The following is a 15,323-nucleotide window of genomic DNA, read 5'->3' as shown; positions in this document are numbered from 1 at the left end:
TTTCTACCATAATTTCAATTACCAAGAAATGATGTGTGAAAGGAACCTTTGTTTCGCCATGGTTGACCACTTGATGTAACATGGAAATATCTATTAGCATCACCCCCACCGAAAGGTGTCCATCGATAATAACACGGGAAACTTTGAAGAATGATAATTCGATGGAAATCTGCTGACGAGAATGCAAAATGAAATGCACTACTTGGCAACTATGTTTGGTAGCGCAGATGAATGAATTGCTCGAGAAATGCCGTCTGGTGATGGTTTAAACATCGTGTGCGTAACTTATATTGACATGTTTTGCTCAAGGGAATAAAATGACATAATGAATGTGGCGAACATCAATTATGAAAGGCGAGCTACTAAAAAGAACTGGCAACGTCTCCACACTGGTCTCATCGGTAACTCTCTCGGTCTATGGTCTGACTCTGACTCGAGCTGACTCAGTGTGAATTGAACAGTTGTGGTGGAAGGGTGCGCGACCCTCTTGGATGCATACGTCGCGTTCGATTGAGGTTATATACGTTTTTTAAATGGTTGAATCATGTTCAAAGGATTCAGCCACATATGTGTGGTTATAGTTTACGCCTTCGTCGTCCACGTTCATGGATGGGAGTTAAATAGCGGAGATACGAAAGGTAAGACGAGTGGACGGTCGCTCACACAGCAGCCGTGTGTTGTTTTTCTACTTCCTCGCACAGAGGGGAACACCCAAGGCCTTTTCCTTCCTTCCTTATTCGTTGTGTAACAAATTTTGTTTTGTGTGACTTTGTATTGTGGAGGGTTAAAGCATTTCCAATATCCCCCATCGCATATTGCTTTGCAGACTACGGACGGCTACTTTGTTTATGTTTGCGTTTGCAGTCTGAGCCTTTGTTTAGGATCGTTCGGATGCCTCATTTTTTGTGTTTGTTATAAACTATCATTGTGTTTTTTTCACAAGAAAAAGGTCTTTATACAATAGAATAAGTAAAGTAAAATTATCCAGATTAATGCTGTATTTACTCTTAGATTATGCGGAAACAAAGATTGTCTTTCATTATATGTTTCGCCTGCAGCAAAACTTTCTCGAGAGTTGCAGTTAGCGCGAGAGGGAGGCAGGTCATCATGCTCATAATACTTTTAGACCTATATGTGTGTGTGTGTCTTTTTCCTTAGGGATCTTTTAGTGTTACCCTCCGATTTTTAAGTAAATTTTAGGTTGCTCTCTTGTCCCAGGTCATGCCCCACGTAAGGTAACTTTGGCGTATAGGTCCCTGCATGGTTTTAGTGTTAATAGTCTCACCCACCTAACGACCCTCAGCTTCACATGTGGGAAAACCAGCGATGAAATAAATATAACATTGAGAGTTATATTAAAAAAAAAGTTAGTATGAAGTCAGTAAATGCATTTGGTATGTTTGTACTGCATTCTGTATTGTAACGCTATGGTTCTTGACGGATAAATAGTTATAGTGTCACTTACGTATGAAACTGTCAGCAGCGGGTGACGTCATGAACAGATATTCACCCGCTCTCACTGTGTTTGTGCTTGCTCATGCCCTTATGTTGTTTATAAGCAAACCCGTTATGAAACTGAATAAAAAAAAAAAATGGTACTATTGCACGACACCAGTTTGAAGTCCGTAATCACCAGTTGTTTGTAGAGCAGCCAAGTGTGACCAGGCTCTGCCAGCCTTTACGGGCCATCGATTAGAGAGAAGAGCTGATATCATTCGGTTTACTAAGGCACCACCTTCAAAAGGGTTGGTTAAAGATAATTTTTAAAGAACATTGAAATACTGTACTATAGTATTATTTTTAAGGAAAATTAAAAAAAATTAAGATTTTTTTTAATGTTTCATATCGTCGGGAAAGATGCAAAAAAGATCTGGGAAAAGTATGGACAGCAAGAGGATAAGGAGAAATAAAAAACAAGAAAAGGCAAGAGCATTAGATGACATATACGAAGAGCTGGAAACACCTGAGGGGGAGAGAAAATTTCACAGAATTGCAAAGTCGATGGACAAGAATACCAAAGACTACTTTCATATAAAACAGGTTAAGGATGGGAATGGAATGGTTTTACACAACGAGGATATGATAAAGAAGAGGTGGAAGACATATTATGAACACCTGTTAAATGAAGAAAATCCTTGAAAATTCTGTAAAGATGGATTTCAGAACTTTGGTATGACACATCCTATTAGCAGGAAGGAAGTAAAGAAGGCACTAAAGAAAATGTAAAATGGTAAAGCAATAGGACCAGATGGAATTCCTGCAGAGGTGTGGAAGAGCCTGGGAGAAGAAGGAATAGACATGCTGTGGGGCCTAGCAAAGAAAATATAGTCAGGAAAAGATACTAAAAGAATGGAGAGAAAATATAGTCAGGAAAAGATACTAAAAGAATGGAGAGAAAGCGTTATTGTGGTTATCAATAAAGAGAAGGGTGACATCCAGGATTGTGCAAACTACAGAGGAATAAAGCTACTATCTCACACCATGAAAATCTGGGAAAGAATAATGGATCAAAGAATTAGAGAAGAAACATCTATAGATGAAGAACAGTTTGGTTTCATGCCAGGAAGAGGAACGACAGATGCAGTGTTTGCCGTCCGACAGATGATGGAAAAACACCGGGAAAAGCAGAAAGGACTGCACATAGTATTCATAGATCTGGAAAAGGGATATGATAGAGTTCCACGCCAACAGGTTTGGAGGTGTGTGCGAGTAAAGGGAACACCGGAGAAGTATGTGAGGTTGGTCCAAGATATGTATGAAGGAGCAAAAACGCAGGTTAGAAGCAGTGTTGGGTTAACTGAATGGATACCAGTAAGAGTTGGTTTACATCAGGGATCTGCTTTGAGTCCACATCTGTTTGATCTGATAATGGATGTGCATCTCAAGGAATGAGATCAACCCCCCTGGTGCATGTTGTTTGCTGATGACATCTTGTTATGCAGCATCAACAGAGGGGGTAGTGGAGTCAAAACTAGAGTAATGGAGGAAGGTACCAGAAGACAGAGGATTAAAGATCAGTAGGAAGAAGACTGAATACTTAAGTTTTAATGAAGATCAAGACTACGAGATTAGTATGGAAGGGACAAGGTTGAACAGAGTAGAAAAATTTAGGTACCTTGGTTCAACAGTAGTTGATGATGGAAATTTGGATGTAGAAATAACACACAGGGCGCAGGCTGGATGGAAAATTCGGAGAAAGATGTCGGGTGTCTTGTGCGACCACAGAATCAACATAAAGGTTAAAGGAAGAGTGTATAAGACAGTAGTGAGACCTGCTTTGATGTGTGGAGCAGGAACGTGGCCGGTAAAGAGAATGCAAGAGAAGAAATTGCATGCGGTAGAGTTGAAAATGCTCAGGTGGATGTACGGAGTAACAAAAATGGACAGGATCAAAAATGAAAGAATAAGAGGAACCACTAAAGTCGGACAGGACCAAAAATGAAAGAATAAGAGGAACCACTAAAGTCGTAGAACTATCAAAGAAAGCCCAGGAAAGAAGACTGCACTGGTATGGTCATGTGATGAGGAGGGATGAGACATATGTTGGGAAGAGAGTGATGCAGATGGAGGTGCCTGGTGGTTGGATGTAGTTAGAGAAGACCTGAGTGACAAACAATTGCCAGAGGACGATGCGTTTGACCGAACCAGGTGGAGGAAAGCTGTCGGAACATCGACCCCACATAGAAGTGGGAAAAGATGCAGAGAAAGAAGAACATCGTCGGGAAAGAAGTTTATCTGTTCAAAGTCTGAGGAAGTCATTCTACCATAGACCTAAGTTAACTGTAATGTAGGACTGATGGGCCTTCCTTAAGCCTACCATAGACCTACCTTAGACCTAAGTTAATTATAATGTAGGACTGATGGGTCTTCCATGCTGGCTTGCTAATGCTCTAACTACCCTTTGTAGGATCTTAGTTATATTGTACAGCCAATAATTTTGTACTGTACATTAATATTGGATGCATTTCGTCATTGCGAAGTTTGTGCTAAAGCTAGTGGAAACTGGAGGGTTAATTGAAAATCACAGTCAAATTAATAAAAGTACTGTACCCGCTGTGCTTATTAGTAAATCACTGTAATTTCGGCGTTGCGTACAAAATACAGAATGGTGTTTTATGCGCAAATCAGTATGCAATGATATTAACAGTGTAGTAGCATATTGCTGTCAATTATCAGTAACGAGTAAATGACGAAATGGGAGAATATACGAGAAGGAACATTTATGACAAGAAAAGGGTAAGAATAAGCTAAACATATAATTACCAGGTGCAGAAATTGTAGCGCAAGCTCACACAAGCTTGAGTATTGACCTTTTTCTTGGATTGTCGTGATAGAGTGCAGTGCGTCTATAATAGTCAGCGAATTTTTCTGCATAACAACGAGTTCTCTTTATTTCATATAGGCTATTTGTTGCAGGAGATAAATATCTCCCATTTTTTTGTTACTTTCTCTCGTTACTATTAAGCTGCTTGACCACTTTCGGAAGTTCTTACAAACTGCAGGTGTCTCATGGAGATTGCAGCGGTGTCTTAAAGTGAATTTTTCGACAGACGAAACTCTGCCATTTTTTCATTGATTATTGGTAATTAAGAATGTGATATCCGTTATTACAGCCATAATTCTTTCCAGTGATGCACACAGAGGGCGGGAACCAGAGGCCAGGATTTTCAGTGGCCAAATTCCCTGAGGTCCGTTTTTGTGACATACCAGTCTGTAACTGATTCCGTAGAAGTTGTTGTGTGTGTGTGTTTAGGCTACTTTTACATGAAAAAGAAATATAACTCATGAAAACTTTAGAAAGAAACTTACTGTTCATACTAGAGGAAATCAAGGAATGCAATGGTCCCGCCTCGTCAGAGTGAGCTACCTATGGTAGCCTACACTAGAGATAGGAGAGGAAATGACATGGGGGGGGGGGCGTTGTGGTTGTTGTTAACCTGTATTATGATTGATGACTTCAACACATTGAAAGTAGGAGGTTGTAGTCTGTTAGGTGTCCCGTGGTTGTACAACAATGAGATATCTTCTTGTAGAAATTTAGAGAGAGAGAGAATTTCACATCGATATGTTCGAATCCTTTGACATTCCGATAATCAAAATGTAACCTCCTACAATAATAGTCTGTTAATTGTTGCTAATGTGTGACTAGTGATTTTTATTGTCCTGTAAATTTGTGTACTTGTTACAAAGCATAAATGGATCTTGGTAAATGCAGTCATAGGTATGCGAAAAAACACAACCCTGTCCCCTACCCCTTCGTTTTTGGTCGATGATGGATCCTATTAGTATCAGCTGCCCTGATGGCAGTGATTATAAGTATCAACCAACCCATGTTTCACGTAACTGAATTTGCCCATTTTGAAATAGTGCTGTTGCCTACCAAAGATACGAAATATGAGCTTTGTTACTTTTTTTTCACAACAAAAACCGGAATTTTGGTTGGTCATCATTTGCGTAGATCACACAATGATATTTATAATTCGTCCCCCTTATAGTGGTGTATTGTTATTGCGCATATACTGTACGTGTCCCATGTAATGTGGGATTTGACATGGATGGAATACCTTTGATCATTTCGGCTATAGAGCTTCGAAATTAACAGCGCAATTAGGTATTGAATGGTGAAAGAAAGTTCCAAAGCACCAGCTCTTCATTGGAGGGGTTGGTAGACCTCTCGGATAGCACGCTGTCGGCCCAGCTTTCGACTCTCCGACCGGCCAATGAAGAATTAGAGGACTGCCCAGAGATAGAGGGTCCAAACTGGACAGCTGATGGATGCCCCCTTCCATAAAAGAGAAAACACACTGGGATGTTTTCTAAGGTTTTTGTTATTAAGGGCAGTTAAATTCAGTTCTTCCAAAACATGAATTGATTTCTACAGGGATAGATATGAATGAAATTAGAATTAAATATGATTCGGATTTTGTGAGATTGGCTTGAATAGTTCGAGAAAAATTTGTAGCACAATATACGGCCATTATATTGTAGTCCGCTTGCCTTGGTTATCTAAGTATGTACGCTCAGATTCGAAAGCGTAAGTGATGGAGTCCTTTATGCAGTTCGTTTTCTGCAGTGTGTACAAGCTTTTTTTAAAATTTTTGTTCTGCGTTTGGTGTTTTTCTGGAACATCATAAGTTTTGGAGCATTCAGTCGATAATGGTAACTTAAACAGCGTAGTCGTGTTCTCATTTCTGCCTTTTCCTTTTTCTTAAAAATACAGTTGGCAAAGGGGACGCAAAGACAGCGGAAGCAAACCCGTCCTTATTGCTATGCAGAGTCGAGCTCTTAACCGAATGACACAGGTGTAGGCGTGGGGAGATGAGACGCCTCAAAATGTTCCGGTGACAAGAGGAGCCAGTGCTTGGTGGTCTGATGACGTGGATGAGGATTCAGTTATTAGTCATTTGAGGATGTTACGAGCAATCAGTGGAGGCCGAACCAGTGAAGGTCGTCACACTGAGGCTTGTGCAGAGCCGCACGAGGCTGGTTTATGAATAGGAACTTGCTTTCAAGGCCTAAAATTCATTCGCGGTTGTTGCAGCACGGTCGTGTTTTGTTTGTAAGATGTCATGATAATAATGTGTGCGTCTTTCTTTTTTATTAACAGTCGAGTCATGTAGGAGATGAAACTAAATTATACAGCTTGAAATACTTTGAGGGTTTTTATTGTTATACAAACGTGAACTTTGATATGGTTAAATCTAAAGGATTTTGCGGGTTTTGGAGTCAAGTGGCGGGATTGAGTGACAGGCGACCAAGTATGTGTAAGCTGTTTTACATTCTATAGCAAAAGTATTTTGGCGTCAAGCTACAACGATAAATGTCCAAAAGTAACAAGGCAAACAATAGTTAAAGAAAATGCCAAATGGTTTAACAGCGAATTACGTGAAGCTAAGAAAAAGAAAAGAAAAATGGAAGATCTATGGAAAAGATCGAAAGAATCAAGAAGTAGTGAAAATTGGTCACGGTATAAAAGAGCTAGAAATCATTACAACGACTTGATTATGAAAACCAAGAAAATATATTACAATAAAATGTTTTAGTGTAGAGAAAAATCCTCAAAAAATCCATGGCAGTTTAGCCAGAATATTGGGACTCAAAAAAGAAAAAGTTCTACCTGATGCAACTAGTGACTACAAAAACATGTCCGATAACTTTGTGAACTGCTTTGAAGAAAAAAATTGAAAGAATCTGTCATGGTTTAGATAAGGAGATCCTTCCTGATCTCCCGGTGATCGTAATGAGAAATAGCAAATTCATTAAGTTTAAAGAACTGAACATGAATGACTTTGTCAAAACGATGAGAAAAAGTAAAAAACACCAGTTGTGAAAATGACCCGTTTCCCATAAATGATACAAAAGAGGCAAAAAACTTTGATCATTTGCGGGAGCTGTGTTTTGATATTGTCACCGTGAGTCTAGCACAGGCATCTTTCCCAAACAGTGAAAAGCTTGCTTGTATAAAGCCGGCCTATAACGGAAAAGGTGATAAAGAAAATCTAAGCTTCTATAGACCAATATCGAACCTATCGTACTTATAAAAACTTATAGAAACGGAAGTTCACAAACAAACACGGAAACACTTGAAACAACTCAACATTATACCTTATGATCAGTCAGCATACAGAAAAAACCACTCAGCAAACTACATTGTGTGCAATTATAAATATGGTAGAAATTATAGCAAATGGAAAATGTGGCATCCTTGTTATGCTTGCTCTAAGTGCAGCATTTGACACAGTTGATCACAATCAACTGCTTGAAGACCTGAGAGCAGTAGGCATCGAAGATGACGTACGCAAATGGTACAAAAGGTACTTAGAAAACAGGAAGGTTACAGTGGTTATATCAGTGAAATCAGGAGAGAAAGGCCTAACAAAAGGAGTGCCCCAAGGCAGCGTTCTGGGTCCACTGCTAAAGTTGAACTATCTAGAATTCTAAATAAGCACAAGGTTAAGTAGTAAAATTGATGCAATAATGAAAGATATAAAAAATAGATGTAGGTGAAGAAATTGAAACGTAATGAAGACAAAACTAAGTGTATCCTATTTGGATCTGACAATGCATTACGAAAATATGAACACTTCAAAAAGAATAACTATTGGTTTGTCAGCAATAAATATTGTAGCAGCAGTGAGGAACTTAGGAGTATTTATTGATAATAAATTGTCGATGAAGAACCATATATTGCATATTACAAAAGCCTGTAACTATCATATTAGAAACATTGCATTTATTAGAAAATACCTAAACGAAGATATTCTGAAAACAGCAATTTGCAATCAAAAACTTTCGAGGTTTGACTACTGCAACGTTATATACTACGGTCTCCTAACTACCTACTAAGAAAATGGGAAGGAGTACAAAATAGAAACGCCAGGTTAATAAAAGGATTACGTTCCTGTGATAGAATAACCCCAGCACCAATTGAGCTACATTGGCTCCCAGTAAAAGCTAGAATAGAATATAAAATACTACTTACAGTCTTTAAAGGCTAAAATATGATGAACCAACACATCTGAGAAACTGCTTAAGCTTCTTTAGACCCGAAATTAATGTTGCAATCAGACATGCAAGTGAAGCATATAGGCTATTTGAACCTAGAACAAATTGTAAGTCAGGTGAGAGAGCATTTGCACACTGCGCACCAAGACTATGCAACAAAATACCGTCTAAAGTGGAGAGCATACAAGAAAACTACACATTTAAAAAGGAACTAAAGACTCTCCTATTTTGCAGGAGCTACGATACTGACGAGAAAACACTGAAAGGCAATTTATAAAATATAAGAAGCACCTTACTTTGAAAACGTACATGGGCCCGCCAGAGAGGGAATTATCCCTGTGGACATAAAACCAAACAAAGTGAAACAAAGTGAAGAAATTATACCACCAGAGGAATTACGCATCCCCCTTATGTACAGCAGATGAGATAGTAATGGACTGTAGATGGGTTGGGCATGTCCAGCCAGCAAAACCTTGGTAGAATAGTACGTTGCAGCGTCACTGTGGATATCGGGAGAGTTAAAAGACCCAGACTTACTTTGATGAGATAGGCTGTATGGAGATTTGTAAAGGTGAAAGCAGAGGAAAGACACGGGAGGAGGGAATTTCACAGAGGCCCTTCGCGTTGCACGGTACTGGTGGCGGTGTTATTGAAACATTCTGTAATCACTTCGACCGTAATTCCTTAAGGAAGTATACTCGAGTTTTTTTTTTTTTTTTTTTTTAAACGTATCGTCAGTGAGCGATTTTGAGATTAAGCGAGGCAGTTATATTTCGCCAGACAACGTTTTATAAAGCTTTTAGTGCAATGTCTCGTTTCCCAGGCTTTGGTGTTAAGAACTTTTTTTGGACATTTAGTGTATTGACTTGTTTTTCCTTGTATTTGGGGGCGTTGATTTATGTTTTCTTGGACCCGAAGGGGCTGATGCCGTCAGTGCACCTCACGCGGGGCACTGCAGGCATTACTTAAGGTTGTTTACAGGGTCCCTTCGGCCCCTAGCTGCAACCCCTTTCATTCCGGTTACTGTACCTCCGTTCATATCATCTTACTTTCCACCCTCTCCTAACAGTTGTTTCATTTCAACTGTTACACCCTTAAAGCCTTTTTACTTTCAATTTCATTTTCGGCGCTGAATGACCTCATGGGTACTAGCGCTTGACCTTTGGCCTAAAGTTTATATTCCGATTTATATGTTGTCTGGGTACTTAGCGTAATGACTTGTATTTCCTTGGTTTTGGTGTAATTATAAATCTTTTGTCCGTATTTAGTGTACTGACTTAGGTTTCTTGGGCATTTAATGCATTGTTGGCAGTGTCAGAGGTCTGGAACAAGAAACGTAACTGAAGTAAAGTTTTTTATCCAAAAATTTGAGGTGCCAGTCAGCTGCCTGAAGAGCAAAGCGGGAATAATATTCAAAACATGTCAGAATAATAAAAAGAAAATCTAATCATTGTTGACAGGTCTTCAGAAATCTTGAAAGGCATATTATAACATTAAACCTGTTATGTTTCTTGAGAATGAAGGCCTATAGTATTTTAAATGATTTGCTCAGAGCTTATTAAAACAGACAATGTCATTGAAAAGATCTGGGTGTTGTATTGTTGGGGGGCGGGGGGAGAGGAATTGAGCCTCTGTCCAAGGCATACTAACAAACGTACATTGTGTGTTGTTAGGGTTTCGTGTCATCCTCCATAATTTGCATTCATGCAATCATTGCTGCTCATGGATAAGGGTCCGGTTGAATAAGATGGGAGTGATGATGATGGCTCTTCCTTAAAAGGGATTGGATGGAGTACTGGGCGACGGAGATGGGTACTGAGGGGCAGGGCGTGCCCCTCTTTAGTTGTTGCAGGAGTCCGTCGTTTCGTTTGCAGAATGCAATATGGTCACGAGCCTTTACTGCGCACCCTCTCTTCAATTCTCGATCCGTTTTCGTCAAATGTACCGGCATCTGGTGTGCATTCATGTCAGAGTTTGTGATGAGCGTATTCTTGAAATATCTCCCGTATTTGAATTTGTGAGTCGTGTTGGATTTCACAGTTCTTTTGTTGCCATGATTATCCCTTTGTTAGTAAAACAACAATTTTTCTTTTTCAAGTCCTGTGAACGTTTTCAGTCGCCGTCATCTCATGTGTGTTTGTTGTGCATTCCTTAACGAGGTCTGCTTCATCGAGTTACTCAAAGTTCCGGAGTTCCGGATCCACATCCGGAGTGGAGGACTGCTGGCATCCGTCGGTTGCCAGTATTTCTTGTGATTGGCCAAGGAACCTGTAAACCGGTATATAATAGCTTAAAAAACAAAATTTCGTGATTTTTTCTCATAATTTTCAGCCTCATTCCACATTTTATTCCCAAGTGCTTTCGTGATTGATTGAGCTGTTTTGAATCGGTATATTCAATTCCAGCTTATTTCTCGCATGCCTTGGCATATCTGAATGTCTCGTTTTTGTTTTTGTCCTTGTTTCCTGCACTCCTTGTCCCTGGTATACCTTCGTATTTTCTAGAAAGAACTTGACTGTTGCCACTTGCATCTTACGTGAAGTGTTCAGGTGAATGTTCTTGCTCGAAGCTCAGTTGTTTTCAAAATTCCTGGACTGTCGAACTCAGAGAATTCTTGTCCCTTTGGTATATTGATACAGTGGTTATTAATTGTGTGGGGATATATATAGCCTATATACGTATATATATAGATGTCTGTATGTTTGTCTGTATATATATGTATATGAATATGTATGTGTGGGTACTTATCTTATAATAGTACCGAATAGTATCGAAAAAATAATGACGATCGTAGACCGTAACTTAAGTAGTTCTAAGTGACAGCCTAATTTGTGATAGGATTTTTGGGTAATCCATATGATGACTGTAGGCTACCTAGGCTATATACTTATAAGCAGACAGAAGTCAGAAACTGAACACACGTCCAAAAAGTAAAAAAAAAAAAAAAAAAAAAAGTGAAAAAAAAAGTAAATTGAATTAACAGGCCACTTACTGAAGACCGTTCGGGAGTCGAAATACTGTAGTTCTCGACTCGACGCACCCAACGGATTATGTACAACAAATCATATGATCTCTCATTCTGAAACACGTTAGGTTTGCTAAACCCTAAGGAAGAGCTATACGCCTTGTAGACATAGTGCTTGCAGACTGCCCTTGAAATACACTTCGCCATTCTGCTCGGATAATGACAGCGACATTGTCAGGTAGTTCCCTTGACGGTCTCATTAATTATCTGCGCAGTCATTAGCCAGGGAGACAAAGACAGCAAATGGGGCTGGCTTTAAGGCTACTACAATCAACGAGACATTCCTTCCTGCACACGACTGGAAATGAAGTTGGAGCTCCTCCAACAAGTGTTTAAAAATGAAAAATTCACATTAGAATAAGTAAAACAAGCGTCCATTCTCTCTCTCTCTCTCTCTCTCTCTCTCTCTCTCTCTCTCTCTCTCTCTCTCTCTCTCAGTCTTTTGTCTTTTTCGCAAGTTTAGGAAACTTGGTTCATACCTTATGGTAACTCCTCTGACCCGTGTTAACCGGTTACTTGGAAATGTTAAGACCCAATTAAAGTGTAGATAAACAGACAGTATCTTACGTCTCTCTCTCTCTCTCTCTCTCTCACACACACACACACACACACACACACACACACACACACACACACACACACACACACACACACACACACATATATATATATATATATATATATATATATATATATATATATATATATATATATATACATATATGTATATATATAGTGTGTAGCGTGAACTAGACAGGTGCTCACAATACCGACTAGGCGCCGTCGGCATATAAATCGCTAAAATGCAATTTCAAGAGCCACCCATTTTTAAACGAAAACGTCCCCTAGTGCAGGGTGGTTGCATGGATACAAGGTAGGAGTCATATTCATCCTTGAAGATAAGCGCCAATATTAAGCAAAAAATAATGTAATAATCATATACTCATCTACTTTTGATGGAATTTTAAGCAGCGAAAATTCCCTTAGTGTACCGGTAAGATTTTTTTTAGATCGTTTTGGAGCGAATTAAAAGAACTACTTTTGAAACTATTACGGGTTTATGGGTCCTTTTTCCCTTAAAACTTAATCTTTTTATTTTCTCTTTAGCCCTTGAGGGGTTATGTCTGGGGATTTCAAAAGCAACAGATTGCGCGATACGGCTGCTGAGGAAAAGCCTAATTACTATCGCCTTAGCGCAGGAGCTTATGTATGGGTTGGGTAATGTAGAAGTACGGGAGTGACATTAGTGTGTTGCGCACGCGCGAGCGTTTGTGAATATGTGTATGTATGCTGGCTAGGGCTTTGTCTTCATTAAGTAGGCAACTAGGGGGGAGAGAGAGAGAGAGAGAGAGGGGGTTGACTAATGAATTATTCTTCATTATTTGTAGACGACGCGATGAAAACTGGCTGGTTAGAGGGAGAATGGGGAGACCAATGGTGGTGGTAGTAGCAGCAACGTCATCCTCCTCCTCCTCTACCTCCACTACCCGCCCTCCCCCCAGCTCTTCCATTATCCCGAGAGAGATTGTTAAATTGAGAATAACAAGCCTTTCCTTGCAAGGGATGCTGATGGGAGTAAAAAGAGGAAATTTACGAAGGCATTTTCCCTCAGGTTCATTTTAAAGGTCCAATTAGAGGCTGGTGGTTTTAGGGGGAGTCATGGCTCTGTTGATATTACAGTGGTAATGGACTGCGTCTAGTCAGCAGGCTAACAGGGAAGGCTGAGCACAACACAGTAGGTCTATGATATATGAGACGAAGCTGGTGATCTCGGCTTTGCAGATAAAATTGAGGAGAGTCATTTATGTACCGCAGTTATTATTATTATTATTATTATTATTATTATTATTATTATTTCAGTAAATGGAACCTATTCACATGGAACAAGCACACAGGTGATATTGATTTGAAATTCAAGCTTCCAAAGAGTGTTGGGTTCAACCTCCCACCACAGACCCCACATTGCAGCAGTAACTGGTCATTATACAGAGCCAGTGATTTTTCATCTCCCAGGGGGAGACGCGAACCTGCGACATCTGAGTGGCTTACCACGACACTAACCACTATACCAGCGGACCAGTATAATGCACACATTTCGTTCGTGGACTTGGAATGTTAGGTTTGTGTATTTTTGGCTCTTCCAGAAGCGTATGTCAGGAAGAGGGATTTAGTCCTTTGATATATCCCTTAACTCACGATTGAACAGTTTTATGATGCTGTCAATCATGAGATTAAATCATCCAGGTGACATAGGGAAGGGCTATGCATATTAGTGCAGAAATGCTTCTCAGTGGACCCGATAGTTGTGCCTCTGCGCTGGAGTGAGCTACAGAATATACCATCCAGTCGATAGTCTGATTGACGTACATCTGCGTCGGTTTCAGAGGGATGAAATCTCCCTGCAGTGAATTGTAGTGATTTGAATAATGATTGGCATGTGTCTGTCGTTGTTTTAAGGGGGAACGAAATCTCCCAGTGATCAATAGCGAAGAATTTTGAGTAAGGATGCGTTTTACTTTACATATGCGACTAAAACGGTTCATTTTTTGCGTCTTGCATTTTATTGGATTCCCTCTAATTCCGTGAGACGATCCAAACGCACATACATACATACAGCTTTTATGATAGACAGATGGATAGAGACAAAGCTTATGTGACTTCTGAGAGTCGAACTGGGCATAACGAACAGTTTATTTAGCGAGACACAGAGGTGTGGAAATTCATGCAATATTCTATGTTTGTTGTTTCTTAGATGCAAATCCATTTAGTTGAAGGCTTTAATGGGTGGTCGTTAGCTGATAAGTCAATAACGGGTTATATACAGAAGCCTCTGCTTGTTCTCCATGTTACTGTTACACCTGCCGTTGCGTTAATTGCTTTGCACAGCTCTGCGTCGGACAGTGTGATGTTTCGTCATATATCTTTGGATATGTTTTGTTAACTCGTCTTATGTGGTAATTCTGAGTTTTAAGATTCAGATCATCAAAGCAACTCAAAAGCATTTATTTGGCCGCTAAACACAGGCCTTATTGCTGTAACTGCTGCCACCTTTCACATGATCTCGGTGGGGCGCCGCCGCTTACGAGTCCTTCGCAATTTCACGCACGCGACCGGAAGTCCTCTACCCGCGGATTTCGGTATGCTCGCATTGGAAGGGTGAGATACACATGCTTGTTGTGAACTAAAGTCACAATACCCCCTTTGTCCGTGATCTTGAATGAGTCTTCAAATCATTTCCCATTGTAGGAAATTCTGATCTGATCGTTTTGCTGCTTCGAATCCACGAGATATTGTTTTCTTGGTAGCATTAGGATAGCGAATCTTCCGTTGGGAAGGACTTGTTATGTGATGTCCTGAACAAGGAACTAAAAAGAAATGGAAAGAAAAACTAATACTCTTTCTTATTCTGATAAAAATGTCGTGATACCAAGGATTTACTATTATGTCGAGTGTGGGTTCTACAATGAATATGGAATATGTTATATGATTATTCGAATTTTTGCACAGTGGCTGTAAAAATTGACTTGTCGATTGTGATAGACTAAGAAAGTAAGTTCCTTGAAATCCGTTATTCATTGGTGAGCTCAGATTCATCTTGTATTGGTCAGATAGCTTTGCTGCTGCAGTAGCCTATTTGCCAGTCAGCCATAAATTCATATCAAGGATTTCAGTATTAGATCAGCACGGAAGTTTCTTAGAATTTTTATGTCGTCAGGCGTCAAAGACAGCCATAACCCTCTTTATTCTCAATTATTTTGGAAAAGGTAAGCTGTTTCCTGCCGTTCCTATTACT

General features: G+C 39.7%; 1 protein-coding gene across 1 annotated transcript in view; it reads left to right on the top strand.

The window, feature by feature from the left end:
* The first annotated feature begins 443 nt into the window (after positions 1–443).
* Positions 444–15,323, top strand: part of LOC136851255 (uncharacterized) — a 332,977-nt gene continuing 318,097 nt past the window's right edge. Inside the window, exon 1 of the mRNA XM_067125216.1 lies at positions 444–638. Within this exon, the coding sequence (XP_066981317.1) occupies positions 545–638 (94 nt within the window). The 5' untranslated portion in view covers positions 444–544. The remainder of the gene's footprint in view (positions 639–15,323) is intronic.

The sequence above is a fragment of the Macrobrachium rosenbergii genome, chromosome 23 (genome assembly GCF_040412425.1).
Source record: "Macrobrachium rosenbergii isolate ZJJX-2024 chromosome 23, ASM4041242v1, whole genome shotgun sequence".
NCBI classification, from domain to species: domain Eukaryota; kingdom Metazoa; phylum Arthropoda; class Malacostraca; order Decapoda; family Palaemonidae; genus Macrobrachium; species Macrobrachium rosenbergii.
Note: the sequence above shows the minus strand (reverse complement) of the source record. Positions and strands in the feature narration are given on the sequence as shown.